This window comes from Lactuca virosa, chromosome 2 (genome assembly GCF_052849685.1).
Source record: "Lactuca virosa cultivar CGN04683 chromosome 2, Lactuca_virosa_CGN04683_v6, whole genome shotgun sequence".
Taxonomy (NCBI): domain Eukaryota; kingdom Viridiplantae; phylum Streptophyta; class Magnoliopsida; order Asterales; family Asteraceae; genus Lactuca; species Lactuca virosa.
The window spans coordinates 48,454,071-48,470,897 of NC_136427.1; the positions used below are offsets into that span (position 1 = coordinate 48,454,071).

General features: G+C 35.2%; 1 protein-coding gene across 1 annotated transcript; it reads right to left on the bottom strand.

Moving 5' to 3' along the window:
* Positions 1–2,424: 2,424 nt before the first annotated feature.
* LOC145159100 (protein HEADING DATE 3A-like) lies at positions 2,425–4,831 on the bottom strand. Its single transcript, XM_079077995.1, has 4 exons — positions 4,585–4,831; positions 4,406–4,467; positions 3,690–3,730; positions 2,425–2,896 (listed from the first exon to the last, which is right to left on the bottom strand). The coding sequence occupies exons 1-4, from the start codon at positions 4,780–4,782 to the stop codon at positions 2,673–2,675; spliced, it is 525 nt and encodes a 174-aa protein (XP_078934121.1). The 5' UTR covers positions 4,783–4,831; the 3' UTR covers positions 2,425–2,672.
* Between the last annotated feature and the right edge of the window lie 11,996 nt (positions 4,832–16,827).

The window sequence follows — 16,827 nt, forward strand, 5'->3', positions numbered from 1 at the left end:
GGGCATGCCAGACTCATACTTAGGGCCTAGTAGCATTCCAGATACGAGCTGAGGATCGGTTGGTATGGCAGACTCGTACTGAGGGATGAACATTGGTATTCCAGTCCGATGACTAATTGGGTCAGGGAGCAAGCCAGACATAAGTCAGGAGCAAGCTTATGATGTGAGCTCAGGAGCAAGCCATGTATGAGCTTTAGGCTCGATAGGCAAGCCAGACTCATACTGTGGGCTCAGGGATAATCCAGTCTTTAGTTGAGGACCCAATACATGTTGTTATTTGAATATGTTATATGTTGTGTGTTGGTACTTTGGGGGAACTCACTAAGCTTCGTGCTTACATTTTTGTTTATCGTTTCAGGTTCTTCAGAGGACCGTGGCAAGGCGAAGGTTTTCCCATACACATCCTTGGTTTTACTAATGATTGGATCTTGGGAGACTCAGCTTTTAAAGAATGTTTTGGAAACAATGATTTTGTAAACACTTTTATTAGTAAATGAGTTGTTTTGAAAGGTTTAAATTGTTTGTAATTTTTATGGATGTTACACCTTTCTTATCTCAGTTTTGATGGCTATTTATTAATAGAAAGAAAAAAATGGTCATGTGTGATATTTTATTTACATTTTAGTGATTAATCCAAATTTTAGTAAGATTCTAATCCAGAAAATATGAAAATCATCCAAGAAGGTCACTTGCGTAAGTCCAGGAAAAACAAAAGATGAAATTGTTGGGTTCAACATTGATGAATCCCATGTTATGAACAAGGAAGAAAAACGAAATCAAAGGAATAAAAGAAACATGGAAATTTTCCTTATGATGGATGTAAATTCTTATTCAAATACAAAATTGAATGAATAAAAACATTAAACGTATACGCTATTTATATTAGATGCAATGGTATCCTTTTCTAATACAAAAACTATCTAAAATGGCAACTTTCCAAAAATGCCCTTGGGCTAAAACAGTCCCATATTTTTGAATTAATCCAACATTCTCCTCCTTGATTTAGAAAGGATCCAACAATCACCCCCTTATTCGTTTATTCGCACCCTTCACTTACAATAGGGTTTACTCACCTTCTTTTTGAACCATCTCGTTTCTCGACATTTCCTGGACACCTAACCTCCACCTCAGTCACATCCAAAGTCTTCTCTCAAACCCTCATGATTGTTCATAACACCCGTTACATATAATATGGCATCCCGTTAGACACGTTCATTACTATCTCGACTTTTCATGGATCTACGATCTCTTCCTCGGCCACATCCAAAGCCACTCGATTTGAACTTCCACCGACATAATGTTCACACCGTGTTGTTTATCTAGCATCAAATGTAAGTAAAACTTGGATAATAATCATTGATCACCAAGGTAGAGGTAAAGAAGAACACTAAAAAGAAACATGGCAGAAAACAAAAAGAATAACAGAGGAACATGGGACACAGTTCATCTGGGAAAAATTGGTTGTTCACCAATCTTTACTATGAAATAAGAATGGAAAAGTGAATTAAAATACCTATAACTATCCCCTACATATACTAAACAAATTAGACTCCTGAATAACTCAAAAACCTTTAAAAGGAAATAGTTCTCAAAATACTCCTGGTATAAAATTCGTCACCAAATTATGAATTATCCAACATTTTTCCTCCTAATTCAGAATCTCGCACGCCTTCATTCCTAGGAACTTCTTCATTTTGTCTTTTCGAACCATCTTGATTCTCAACTTTTCCTTGACACCCGACCTCTATCACGGTCACATCCAAAGTCTTCTCTCAATCCCTTTTGATTGTGTACAACACCCATAACATGTTACATGGCATCCCATTGGACATCTTCATTACCATATCGACTTTTCCCGAATCAACGAACTCTCCCTTGGCCACATCCAAAGCCAACCGATTTGAACTTCCACCGCCATAATGTTCACACGATGTTTCTCCATTCACTCTTGTCTTGATAGCCATATCTTTGCCAATTCCGAAAAAATCTTTCACTGATCAAGAAAACAAGGTCACAACCACCTTTATCGTCTTTTATCACCCGCAACACGAACCGAACTCAAAGCCAACTGCTTTGATTTCCTTCCGCTCGTCTTTTCCGCACCTTTGGTTATTTAATCTCCCTTTATCACACAAACAAGCCGATCAAGGATGGAATCTGCTTTCAAGACTTCAACATGTGATCATAACAAAAATATGTTAAAACAAAAACCAAATAGACCATAAAAGTAAACATTTTGATTTTTGACATTTGCTTATTAATCACGCACTACCAACGTAATAAACTTAAAATTTAACTCGAATAATGTTAATTAAGCAACTTTAGTTTTATGTTTAACAATTTTTGGCCTTAGGTATCCGATCCATTCCATTTTTCGAGCTATGTAATCCAAAATACTTAGTATTTACATTTAACAGTCAACAATAATGAAAATGATGTATGTTTATTTCATCCCAACTCATCATTTTTCTATCATTTCTATTTCTATTACGTCTTACAACTGCGTACTTCACACGTAGTTTTCTTATTCCTTTATAACTATCGTTCCTAGATACATTCTTTTGATATATAACATATAACATATATCATATAGAAAGACTCGTGATAATATGGTGTGCAAGCCATCCATATTCATTTATAACGTCATTGCATGCCATCAACATGCTTTTATCTTATCTTCTTCGCCCACCAAACCCACTTTCACGTTGGCAGTTGAAGTAGACTGCTGCCACCGGAGAACCAAGGTTGTAAAGCTCCGCAAAGTCTTTAGTATTGAAGTTCTGACGCCATCCAGGGGCATACACAGTTTGTCTACCCAACTGTCGGAACAACACAAAAACCATGCGATGAATTCCCATTGACGGCCTTGGACTCTCATAGCACACAATTTCTTGGCCTAAAAAAATTTATAAGAATGAAATTAAACCCTACATTACAAAAATAACAATCAAAAAAGATAACAAACAAAAATACATGAACTTAAGGTGTTGCTTTCGGCATTTGATCCGGGAATCTAATCACCTTAATTAAAGTTTATAGCACATTAGATACGAATTTGTAGGAGATTGACCCTTAAGGAATCACTTATTACGAGAATAAACATTCATACATGTTTTACTCTCAAAATTACGATTTGATATCATTTAGACATTGATTAGGTGTCTGTTTGGATATCTTTTTGTTTTGCTTTGGGCAGAAAAGATTCTTAGGTGACTTAAAAGAGTGAATGCTTTATGAAATTCCTATCCTTTTGAGTGCATATCGGTTATAGATTTCACTTTAGTTGTAGAGACGACAGTGACATTGATTCATAATAAATACTATAATAATAATAAAAAATAGAAAAGTAATATTTTATAGTACCCTTATTTGCAAGAATACGTATGCTTAAAATAAAATTTGGATTCTTATGAAAAACAAAACTACCCTACCTTTGAGGATTGTTATGTAAATTAGCGAAATCACCTCTTCCTTTGCTCACCTTTTACCATACTTATTAAGAAAAAAAAACGAAGTAGCGATAAACATAAAATCTTGGAAGGATTGAGTTCGTGGACCACGATATAGTTTTATTTACGCGATTTTTTGTCCAATATTTGTACAATTAGCCGCAATAAATGATTTCAGAACTAGTGGAGCAACGAACAATATGAATTGTTGGATGTGAAATAAAAAAACAAAACACTCACCAAAACGTGCTCCCGTGGTCGCTGGTATATCCGTCACCAACCTATGTGGTTTACATGCAGAGAATAAAGTATTACAAAAAGCAAACGAGTAGACCAATCAGAAACAACATAAAATATGAAGTAGAAAACAGTATCTGAGATTCGACTTTGACAATGAAAACAAATACAAAAAGCAAACGAGTAGACCAATCAGAAACAACATAAAATGTGAAGTAGAAACAGTATCTGGATTCGACTTTGACAATAAAAACAAATATATGTTGTTTTCGGAGGTAACATGGTATCAAAATAAAGCTACAAAGTGATAGTGATAAATGATGGTTGACCATTGAGTTTAATAATGAAGTGAGAACCTTGTATATCTGAGCTTGCTTTTTTGACCACTGAGTTTAATAATGAAACCATGAAAGCCACTTATATGCTCCTAGACTTTTTATTCTCTTTAATGTTGGTTATCGTGGTTATAATTTCTTTCATTTTGTCAAGAATTAGGGTTTAGATCCAAACCCTGTATAATTTTGGTTAGGCCGACAAAATCAAAGAAATTATTACTTCGGTTTAACCCGAGCCATCCATTGTCTATCACTATCTTGTCACATTTTGAAAAACTTATTCTATGTTGCAAAATTTGCTAAAATGGTTTCCAAAAACATAAATGAGATTTCCTTTTTTTTTGCTTCACAGAAAATAAATGTCTTTTTATACAAGAAGCTTACCAATGCAAGTATTCCCTAAGGTTAGGGTCACTAGGACTTGGAGCATCAGGATCCACCATCACCTAAAACATTAATAATGTAACTGAAATAGTTTAATTATAGTTCACAAGAGCGAATTTGGAAGAAAGAAAAAGTGAAAGAAGTAAGGAGGATTAAGAATGAATAGAAACTAAACGTACTAAAGTGTGAAAAGCCCGGAGGTCGTCACCTCCAATATCAACCCTAGGCTGATTTACCACTTGAGAGGGTTTTAGCTCGCATCCATTGTTAACTTCTCTATCGTTGTATGATACAGAAAGGTTAATCGACTTTGTGAAACTGTCGAGAACATCTCCTATCACACGTCCAACCACCAACGGGTCCCTCTCCCTAGGCATAATACGAAAATTGGAATTTGGGTTTAGTTTGTTGTGTTTCTTTAAAGCCTGTTGGTTCTTGTAGTGGTTTGCATGGAAGTAGTGTTGGTATTTATAGGGTTTTTATTTTTCATTTTTGAGTTGGAGAACATAGTGTGTGGCACCACAAGTACATCCCACACAAACATATTCCCTTTATGATGTGATCGATTTTAAATATTGACGATTCTCCAATGATAGATAGACCAGTGGCGAAGGCTGAGTGATCAAAAGTTTTGCTCTTTCACGCAGTATAAGGTTACCAAAGCATGTTGGATACTATCTTTAGATTCAGAAACAAGAATTCAACAACTAGTTAGCTCTAGAAGTCGAAGGTAAAAGTAATTTGGATAGATAGATAGATAGAGGTATCATTATCACTTGGAATCGAATTGCGTTTGGTAATCTTATCACATAAATAAACGCCATTGATCCGGCACATCTAATCACTAGATGACATGTATAACAAAATTTAAGGGACAGAGGCGCCGAGAGACAGATTTGTCAAGTTTTATCCTCGTACTATGAGTATCTTAAGTAGTGGTGATGAATTAGATCTCTAATTAGAATCTTATAAGTTTTAAGGTTAGTGGGACTTGTGGTTCCAAAAATATTAAGTCAGAAGTACCTGTATGTGTCAGAAAGGATTTATCATTTTTGTATCGTACATTGTTGATGCATGTGACAAACAATGATATATGGCTTTTGTTTTTTAGAGTTTTTGTGAAATAAATTTTCCTTATATCTAATAATTGATGTATCAAACTAGTATTTTATATGAAATTATAACCATAGCTAGGTTATTGAAGGTTCAGAGTACACAATATTTTATTAGTAACCAATTTAATTAATGTTGTATTTGATAAGCTAGACTAGATAAAAAAAAAGCTTTTCAATGATATGGTAGGTAGTGACACGATAATAATAATAAAAAAATCGAAAATTTTTGCACTACATACCGACAAATCAGGTGTTGCCGGTGCCACTACGGGCACCCATATAAAACCGCCCGTAAAAACTTTCCGGTACTCCAGACAGAAATTATAAGTAAAAAAAGAAAAGAAAAAAAAAGATATTTAGATATATAATTAAAAATTAAATTTATATTTAAAATAAATGTTTTCCTAATATAAAAATAACTAGCTAGAATGAGATTTTTAGGTTTAAAAACACTCCTTCCACTCTACGTCATACTTCTAATTAGTGACGAAAATAACCTAGTCACTAAACAACTTAGTGACCAAAATTTTGGTAGTCAATTTTCATCACTATAGAGATCAGAATATATACATCGTCACTAAATAATGACTAAAATATATTGGTCACTATATTGGTGACAACCCTTTTTGTCACTAGATGTAGTTACTAATCAATGAAAGTTGTCACTATTTATTCCATTAGTGACCAAAATCTTTTAGCGACCACAAAAATGTCTCTGGTTTTTGTTACCCTAATAATGACTATAGTGACCAAAAAAGTGGTCCCTAAATATGTATTGTTAGAGACCAAAAAAGTTTGTCAGTAGTAAGGAAAATACAAGAAAAGACGATAGTGACTAGGTTGATGTAATTGCTATAAATTAAAAACTACTCAATTATTTCAATGATAATGTTTGAATAGATTTACATCAATCCTCATATTACCTTCCAATAAATATGGTTCAATGATCTTGAAACTTGCTCATATTTTCTTTTCAAAAACATTACTAGAACTAGTGTATATATTTCATGACTACTTTGGTAACATAAGGAACTTTTGAGCACATGGTATCTCCATTAAACTTAATTACAACTAATTATCCATGGAGGAATATATGATTATCAACATCATGTGCAAAAGATGATTAAGATTGATTAATATTTTGTAAACATGGTATGATTATCAACACCTCTACATTTTCCCCAGAGCTTTATCACTAGCTGTTGCAAATTCCTGAAAAGACCAAAATAAGCAAGCTTGAAAAAAATCTCCAAGGTGTAAGAATTGCTATGAATGGTTACAACCATCTACAAAATACACAAATACCCTAAAAAGAATCAGCATCATCAAACCCACATACAGGTGCATCTCAGAAACAATCAGCAAGAATTCAGAATTTAGAAACAATCAGAAACTGATATATAATTCAGGAACTGATCAAGTATGAAGCATCAACAAAAATCAGAACCGGTGAGTGATGAATTGAAGCTATGCAGACTTCGCAAAGATCAGAACAAATTACTCAGCAAAACAGAAATCTAACAATTAAAACTTTACAGAAAGCAAAAGAAACTCAACTAATCGTAGTTAATACAACGATCTTAGATAAGAAAAAAATTACTGAGCTAATCACTATCATCGATGCCGAAATCGATCGAGGACCAACAAGTGATTCAGTTGTGGTAAGACGTAGAGCGGTAGAGAGACCAACGTTTTAGGGTTAAAAAAAGGGTTTTTTTTTTAAATAAAGGACATTTGATGCGTTAGGGCTTCAAATAACTGGAGTACGAGATGTTCTTACATGTTCAAAGTTGTTGAAGATCTCTCCGGTAAATCCCTTTCTTACGGAGGAGAAGGAGCGCATCGAGAGATTTCTCGTAGTCGACGTACGCTAAGTAATCATGCTTCAGGGGACTTCCGGCGTTGGTTGACCAAATCGGCAATTCCACTGAACAAGCCATGGCGCTCAAGGTCGTCGATATCATTGACCATGCGATCGAGCTTGTATTGTACTACGTCCGCCATAATTACTGTGTCGGAGAAAGTGAACAGCAGGCTGCGAAGGGTTTCCGGGCGTTAGGTTATCGACCACGCCGGTATTTGTTTCTTTCCCCGCACTCATTAGTTTTTTATTTCTGCACAAGTGGCCCATAAACATTTTAGGTTTTGAAGTTTTACCCCCAATGACTTTCGTTTCACCTATTTCACCACTCTTTTTAAAACTTATTATCAATTTGGTCCTTTATATATTTCCATTTCTTAGTCGTGATAGTCGATGACGATTTTATGAAGTTTGGTCAATGGCACCAATGATTTTGTTATATTTTATGACCATTATGCTATATTTTTTTTTCTAATATCCTGGTAATCATTATTATTATTAATTTTTTCCAACAGTTGACGAGAATAATTGATGCATATGCTTAAAATTATGATCCGTACAAATATTGGTCTGCATCTCCGGTTGTATTTTTAACCCAAGTAATTTTATTAAGTATCATTGGTAGAGATTTTTAAGCTAAGTAATTTTATTAAGTATTTAAGTTGGAAAACCTGGTGAGTACATATGGATTTCAATCCCACAATGTCATATCATATATACAATTTAGAACTCACAAAATATACAATTTCACCATATATATAGTAGCAACTCTTACCCCACCCCGTTAATCCTCACAACGAGACTATCCATACTCTCGGACCTTAAATTTCACCTCTTACTTAATCCATACTCTCGGATCTAATTCATACTCTCGGATCAATAATTGTGCCCATTCCATACTCTCGGATTAGGACGACTGACTATGTCTTAATCCATACTCCCGGACTAAGGACAACTGACTATGTCTTAATCCATACTCCCGGATTAATGACAGTTAACTATGTCCAATCCATACTCTCGGACTAGGGACAATGACTATGTCTAATCCATGCTCCTGGATCAATGACATATACTAAAGTTCTATTTTCTGAGTATAACTCACTCGTACTCGTAAGAAAATACTACCCAATATTCCTCATAATTAATTTAGGTTTACTCTTTATCCTAAATTATCATATATAATCAGGTATGTTCTTTAACACGTATTTCAGACAACATCAATTAACTCGCACATAAACATATAATTAATACTTCAATCAATACTTGTATTAAAATCATGTTCATGAAAAGGACTATGCACTCACCTGATTAGGTGGTGACTCTGTACTCGAACAGCGCTTCGTTATCTCAAAACAATTTTCCTCGACAAAACCTAGTATCAATATCACTAGGGTTTAGTCTAACGTTAACCGCGACTAATTAATAGTCTAGCTATTATTATTATTATATAAGCGTTAAATAACACTCAATATAATTCATAATAATAGCCCAAATAATTATTTGAAGGACCTAATAACATTACTATAATTATTTAAAAGCTATATTAAAATTTGCGTAGGCGTAGCTCACTTACAGCGGGTTTTATTAAAAACCGGGCTTTGCTCGGAGCAGCGTTTCCGAACTGAAAGACCCTTTTTCTTGGGACTCCGAGAGCCTCGGGGCTTCCTTCGGGTGCTAGGGGTTTTTTCCTAGGGTTCAGGGGGGTTAGAGAGGTAGTGAGAGAAAGTAGAGAGAGAAAGGAATGAAGAAATGAGTGAGAAATCCGGAACATTTCGCATGGTATATATAGGGCTGAAGTTCGGACCTACGCTGCGCGTACCACTCAACTATGCTGGGCGTAGTTCGGATGAGGGTGCCAGGCAGATCCAGCTGTCTCGCACTTCGGACTCGGATGGATAAGAACCGAGGTACGCTGGGCATAACTCCTTCCGACGCGGGGCATACTTCGCATGGCAAGGCTTCCTTCGGACTACGCGGGGCGTTCTCAGATTACGCTGGGCGTAGTCCTCGCACCAGTTGTCACCATCCGAAGTGAGGCGTGGGCAACAAGGAACGGATGAGATTTGGCCACGTCAGCGAGTTAGCATCAGGCTTCGTAAATTCATACTCCAACTTCAAAAATTCGTATCTTTCGCATACGAGCTCCGTTTTCGACGTTCTTTATATCCACGCGTAGGCGGGAACGTACTCTACAACTTTCGTTTCGACTTCGTCGGCTAATTTTGACTTTATTTTAAATTTATATTTTTAACAGGCCGGGACAGGATTGGTCCGTTAAAAATTCATAACTTCTTCATCCGACGTCCGTTTTCGTCTGTCTTTTTATCGATACGCTACTATTAACGAGATCTTCGGTTCTCGTTTAGGTTGCGTCGGCTAAAAACCGCTCGATCCAATATTCGAACTTCGGGCTCTACATTAATAAGCCGAAACTTCGAAAAATCATAACTTCCTCATACGAAGTCAGATTTGGGAGTTCTTTTTATGGACACTCTCGGTTTAACGTTTTCTACGACTTTCGTTTAGATTGCTAAGGCTAAAAGTCGCTCTATCATAAATTCGCTATTTACGTCTCCCGGTGTCGTGCCGGTTTTGCCGTAAAACTTCGACGGGTCATAACTTCTTCGTTATAACTCGGATTTCGGTGTTCTTTATATGTACGGAACCCTTGTAACCTATACTACAACTTGGTTAAGATTATTCATTCTAAATAATCTTCCATCAAAAACTCATTTTTTGATGTTTATTGTCTCTAAATTGACTAGCCCGGATCTGCGGGCGTTACAAATAAACCATGGAGCATTCCAGATATGAGCTGAAGGCCAGGAAGGGCATGCCAGACTCATACTGAGGGCCCAATAGCATTCCAGATACGAGCTGAGGATCAGTTGGTATGCCAGACTCGTACTGAGGGATGAACATTGCTATTCCAGTCGGACTAATTGGGGCAGGGAGCAAGCCAGACATAAGTTGTGGGCCCCGAGGGCAAACCAAACTTATAATGTGAGCTTAGGAGCAAGCCAAATATGAGCTGTGGGCCCGATAGGCAAGCCAGACTCATACTGTGGGCTCAGGGAAAATCCAGTCTTTAGCTGTGGACCCAATACATGTTGTTATTTGAATATGTTATATGTTGTGTGTTGGTACTTTGTGGGAACTCACTAAGCTTCGTGCTTACATTTTTGTTTATGGTTTCAGGTTCTTCAGAGGACCGTGGCAAGGCGAATGTGCGCCCGTACACATCCTTGGTTTTACTAATGATTGGATCTTGGGAGACTCAGATTTTAAAGAATGTTTTGAAAACAATGATTTTGTAAACACTTTTATTAGTAAATGGGTTGTTTTGGAAGATTTAAATTGGTTGTGATTTTTATGGATGTTACACCTTTCTTATCTCAGTTTTGATGGCTATTTTGTAATAGAAAAAGAAAAAAAATGGTCATGTGTGATATTGTATTTACATTTTAGTGATTAATCCAAATTTTAGTAAGATTCTAATCCAGAAAATATGAAAATCGTCCAAGAAGGTCACTTGCGTAAGCCAGGAAAAACAAAAGATGAAATTGTTTGATTCAACTTTGATGAATCCCCTGTTATGAACAAGGAAAAAAAACGAAATCAAAGGACTAAAAGAAACATGGAAATTTTCCTTAGGTTGGATGTAAATTCTTATTAAAATACAAAATTGAATGAATAAAAACATTAAACATATACGCTATTTATACTAGATGCGTTGGTATCCTTTTCTAATACAAAAACTATCTAAAATGGCAACTTTCCAAAAATGCCCTTGGGCTTAAACAATCCCATATTTTTGAATTAATCCAACATTCTCCTCCTTAATTTAGAAATGATCCAACAATCACCCCCTTATTCGTTTATTCACACCCTTCATTTACAATAAGGTTTACTCACCTTCTTTTTGAACCATCTCGATTCTCGACATTTCGTGGACACCTAACCTCCACCTCAGTCACATCCAAAGTCTTCTCTCAACCCCTCATGATTGTTCATAACACCCGTTACATGTAATATGGCATCCCGTTAGACACGTTCATTACCATCTCGACTTTTCATGGATCTACGATCTCTTCCTCGGCCACATCCAAAGCCACTCGATTTGAACTTCCACCGACATAATGTTCACACCGTGTTGTTTCTCTAGCATCAAATGTAAGTAAAACTTGGATAATAATCCTTGATCACCAAGGTAGAGGTAAAGAAGAACACTAAAAGAAACATGGCAGAAAACAAAAAGAATAAAAGAGGAACATGGGACAAAGTTCATCTGGGAAAAATTGGTTGTTCACCAATCTTTACTATGAAATAAGAATGGAAAAGTGAATTAAAATACCTATAACTATCCCCTATATATACTAAACAAATTATACTTCTGAATAACTCAAAAATATTTAAAAGGAAATAGTTCTCAAAATACTCCTGGTATAAAATTCGTCACCAGATTATGAATAATCCAACATTTTTTCTCCAAATTCAGAATCTCGCACGCCTTCATTCCTAGGAACTTCTTCATTTTGTCTTTTCGAACCATCTTGATTCTCGACTTTTCCTTGACACCTGACCTCTATCACGGTCACATCCAAAGTCTTCTCTCAACCCCTTTTGATTGTGCACAACACCCATAACATGTTACATGGCATCCCATTGGACATCTTCATTACCATATCGACTTTTCCCGAATCCACGAACTCTTCCTTGACCACATCCAAAGCCAACCGATTTAAACTTCCACCGCCGTAATGTTCACAGGATGTTGTTTCTCCATTCGCTCTTGTCTTGATAGCCATATCTTTGCCAATTCCGAAAAATTCTTTCACTGATCAAGAAAACAAGGTCACAACCACCTTTAGCGTCTTTTATCACCCGCAACACGAACCGAACTCAAAGCCAACTACTTTGATTTCCTTCCGCTCGTCTTTTCCGCACCTTTGGTTATTTAATCTCCCTTTATCACACACAAAAGCCAATCAAGGATGAAATCTGCTTTCAAGACTTCAAACATATGATCATAACAAAAATATGTTAAAAAAAACAAATAGACCATAAAAGTAAACATTTTGATTTTTGACATTTGCTTATTAATCACGCACGACCAACGTAATAAACTCAAATTTTAACTCGAATCATGTTAATTAAGCAACTTTAGTTTTATGTTTAACAATTTTTGGCCTTAGGTATCCGATCCATTCCATTTTTTCGAGCTATGTAATCCAAAATAATTAGTGTTTACATTTAACAGTCAACAATAATGAAAATGATGTATGTTTATTTCATCCCAACTCATCATTTTTCTATCATTTCTATTTCTATTACGTCTTACAACTGCGTACTTCACACGTAGTTTTATTATTCCTTTATAACTATCGTTCCTAGGTACATTCTTTTGATATATAACATATAACATATATCATATAGAAAGACTCGTGATAATATGGTGTGCAAGCCATCCATATTCATTTATAACGTCATTGCATGCCATCAACATGCTTTTATCTTATCTTCTTCGCCCACCAAACCCACTTTTACGTTGGCAGTTGAAGTAGACTGCTGCCACCGGAGAACCAAGGTTGTAAAGCTCCGCAAAGTCTTTAGTATTGAAGTTCTGACGCCATCCAGGGGCATACACAGTTTGTCTACCCAACTGTCGGAACAACACAAAAACCATGCGATGAATTCCCATTGACGGCCTTGGACTCTCATAGCACACAATTTCTTGGCCTAAAAAAATTTATAAGAATGAAATTAAACCCTACATTACAAAAATAACAATAAAGAAAGATAACAAACAAAAATACATGAACTTAAGGTGTTGCTTTCGGCATTTGATCCGGGAATCTAATCACATTAATTAAAGTTTATAGCACAGTAGAGACGAATTTGTAGGAGATTGACCCTTATCCCATCTTGTTATGGCTTTCAACATGTTCTAAGGAATCGCTTATTGAGAATAAACATTCATACATGCTTTACTCTCAAAAATAAGATTTGACATCATTTAGACACTGATTAGGTGTCTGTTTGGATATCTTTTTGTTTTGCTTTGGGCAAAAAAGATTCTTGGGTGACTTAAAAGAGTGAATCTTTATGAAATTCCTATCCTTTCGAGTGCATATCGCTTATAGATTTCACTTTAGTTGTACAGACGACGACAATGACATTGATTCATAATAAATACTATAATAATAATAAAAAATAGAACAGTAATATTTTATAGTACCCTTGTTTGCAAGAATACGATGCTCAAAATAAAATTTAGATTCTTATGAAAAACAAAACTACCCTACCTTTGAGGATTGTTATGTAAATTAGCGAAATCACCTCTTCCTTTGCTCACCTTTTTACCATACTTATTAAGAAAAAAAGCGAAGTAGCGATCAACATAAAATCATGGAAGGATTGAGTTCGTGGACCACAATATAGTTTTATTTACGCGATTTTTTGTCCAATTTTTGTGCAATTAGCCGCAATAAATGATTTCAGAACTAGTGGAGCAACGAACAATATGAATTGTTGGATGTGAAATAAAAAAACAAAACACTCACCAAAACGTGCTCCCGTGGTCGCTGGTATATCGGTCACCAACCTATGTGGTTTACATGCAGAGAATGAAGTATTACAAAAAGCAAACGAGTAGACCAATCAGAAACAACATAAAATATGAAGTAGAAAACAGTATCTGAGATTCGACTTTGACAATAAAAACAAATATATGTTGTTTTCGGAGGTACCATGGTATCAAAATAAAGCTAGAAAGTAATAGTGATAAATGATGGTTGACCATTGAGTTTAATAATAAAGTGAGAACCTAGTATATCTGAGCTTGCTTTTTTGTTTATGTGGTAGCCAGATAATTAAAGCCATGAAAGCCACTTATATGCTCCTAGACTTTTTATTCTCTTTAATGTTGGTTATCGTGGTTATAATTTCTTTCATTTTGTCAAGAATTAGGGTTTAGATCCAAACCCTTTATAATTTTGGTTAAGCCGACAAAATCAAAGAAATTATTACTTCGTTTTAACCCGAGCAATCCATTATCTATCACTATGTTGTCACATTTTGAAAAACTTATTCTATGTTGCAAATTTTGCTAAAATGGTTAGTGAAATTTTTGGACCTACATGCACTTGAAGCAATGCCCCTACATTTGTAGATGGAGTTAGATCAAGCCCTACATTTGGCTGGAATGAGATGTCCATATCTTTCCAGGGACATATGTTCATGCAAATTGGATCATCGAATGATTTATTATGATTTTTCAAAGCTAGTGAACAGTATCAGAGTTTTGAGAAACCATTAAGTTTGATCTTACATTTCACTCAACTCATTAAGTCCTTAATAGTTATGTTAATAAACAACCAAAATAGTGAAATGTAATCTTAACCAAGTATTTTCAATACCAAACAATAAATGGTCTAATGGACTAAGAACTTGACAATTTAACTCAAACACATCACCTTTCTTCACATTAAGCTTATAAGAATAGTTTTAAGGGTTTGGTCTTCAAGCAAACCCAATTAATCACTTAGTGACTAAAAACATGGCTGGAAATATAGGTTCACATCAGCCTCGACAGATTTTTGGTGATATGATGGTCCTGTGGTGGTCCTAATGTGGTTAGACTCCATTAAGTACTTAATGACTCAAAACTTTGTTGCAAATTTACTTTAAGGCCAGAGGAAGTGTGTAAGCACTTAAGAATTCGGGCAAGGTTCTGAATGTTAATATAATCATATCCGCATATAAAGATTGCATCATCCGCAAAGAATATATGAGATATGACAGGGATATTTTGGTGATCATGATTCCATGAAACAAAGATTTGTTGCAAGTACTTTTCATAACCACGTTAAGTCCTTTTATTGAAATTATAAATAAAAATGGTGATAATGGGCCACCTTGTCTAATGTTGCAATAAACCAAAAACTCTTTGGTAGGGAAAAACTTACAAGTATCGATGCATGAGAAGAAGAAAGATAGTTGCTTATCCATGCATGCCACCTCTCCTCGAAGCCGATTTGATCTAAAACAGAGTTGAGATAACCACAATTAAAGAGTCAAACGCCTTCTCAAAATCAAATTTAAAAGAAACATCTTTCTTAGATTTTTTTAGCAAGAACATAATTTGTGGATTATAAAGCGTCCCTTAAGATATTTCTAGCCTCAACATATGCGATTGAACCTCATCGATTACCATTCTGATTACATTTTTTAAGTTTAGAGGCTAGTGTCTTTGCAATAATTTTGTAAATGCAATTGATAAGACTAATATGTCAATAGTTAGTAAGTGTAATCGACTCTTTGATTTTTGGGACTAAGGTAATAAAGGATGGGTTGCGTCCCAAGGAGAACATGTCAGAGCTCTCAAAGTTTCTGACAAAATTCATCACATCCTCTATGATAATCTCCCATTTACACTTTAATAATTTGAAGATGAAATAGTCGAACCCCAAGGACTTTTCACTTCCACAATTCCATATAGCCATTATTATCTCGTTAATTGAGATCGGTGCATCAAGATATTGAATTTGACATGGAGACAACGATCTGAATAGGTGGTTCACCAATTTCGGTGTAACACACCGTTTATCATCAAATTTAGATTAAAAGAAATTGTGAACCGATGTTTTGATTTTCTTAGGATCACTTATCAACTTGTCATTAATCATTAGATCGTGCATTCTATTGTTGAGATTTCTATTTCTCAGCCAATTATTGTTTCAAAAAAAGCTACCTTTCTTATCTCAGTTTTGATGGCTATTTTGTAATAGAAAAAGAAAAAACATGGTCATGTGTGATATTTTATTTACATTTTAGTGATTAATGCAAATTTTAGTAAGATTCTAATCCAGAAAATATGAAAATCATCCAAGAAGGTCACTTGCGTAAGTCTAGGAAAAACAAAAGACGAAATTGTTCGATTCAACTTTGATGAATCCCCTGTTATAAACAAGGAAGAAAAAAGAAAACAATGGAATAAAAGAAACATGGGAATTTTCCTTAGGTTGCATGTAAATTCTTATTAAAATACAAAACTGAATGAATAAAAACATTAAACATATACGCTATTTATACTAGATGTGTTGGTATCCTTTTCTAATATAAAAACTATCTAAAATGCAACTTTCCAAAAGTGCCTTTGGGCTAAAACTGTCCCATATTTTTGAATTAATCTAACATTCTCCTCCTTAATTTAGAAAGGATCCAACAATCACCCCATTATTCGTTTATTCAAACCTTTCACTTACAATAGGGTTTGCTCACCTTCTTTTTGAACCATCTCGATTCTCGACCTTTCCTGGACACCTAACCTCCACCTCAGTCACATCCAAAGTCTTCTCTCAACCCCTTATGACTGTTCATAACACCTGTTACATGTAATATGGCATCCCGTTAGACACGTTCATTACCATCTATACTTTTCCTAG

What these genes read in the sequence shown, in the direction of transcription:
- LOC145159100 (XM_079077995.1), bottom strand. Translation starts at nt 4,782, where the DNA reads ATGCCTAGGGAGAGGGACCCGTTGGTGGTTGGACGTGTGATAGGAGAT. An exon ending in CTTAGGGAATACTTGCATTG is followed by an intron (nt 3,731 to 4,405) that starts GTAAGCTTCTTG and finishes TAAACCACATAG; the next exon opens with GTTGGTGACGGATATACCAG. An exon ending in GACCACGGGAGCACGTTTTG is followed by an intron (nt 2,897 to 3,689) that starts GTGAGTGTTTTG and finishes AAATTTTTTTAG; the next exon opens with GCCAAGAAATTGTGTGCTAT.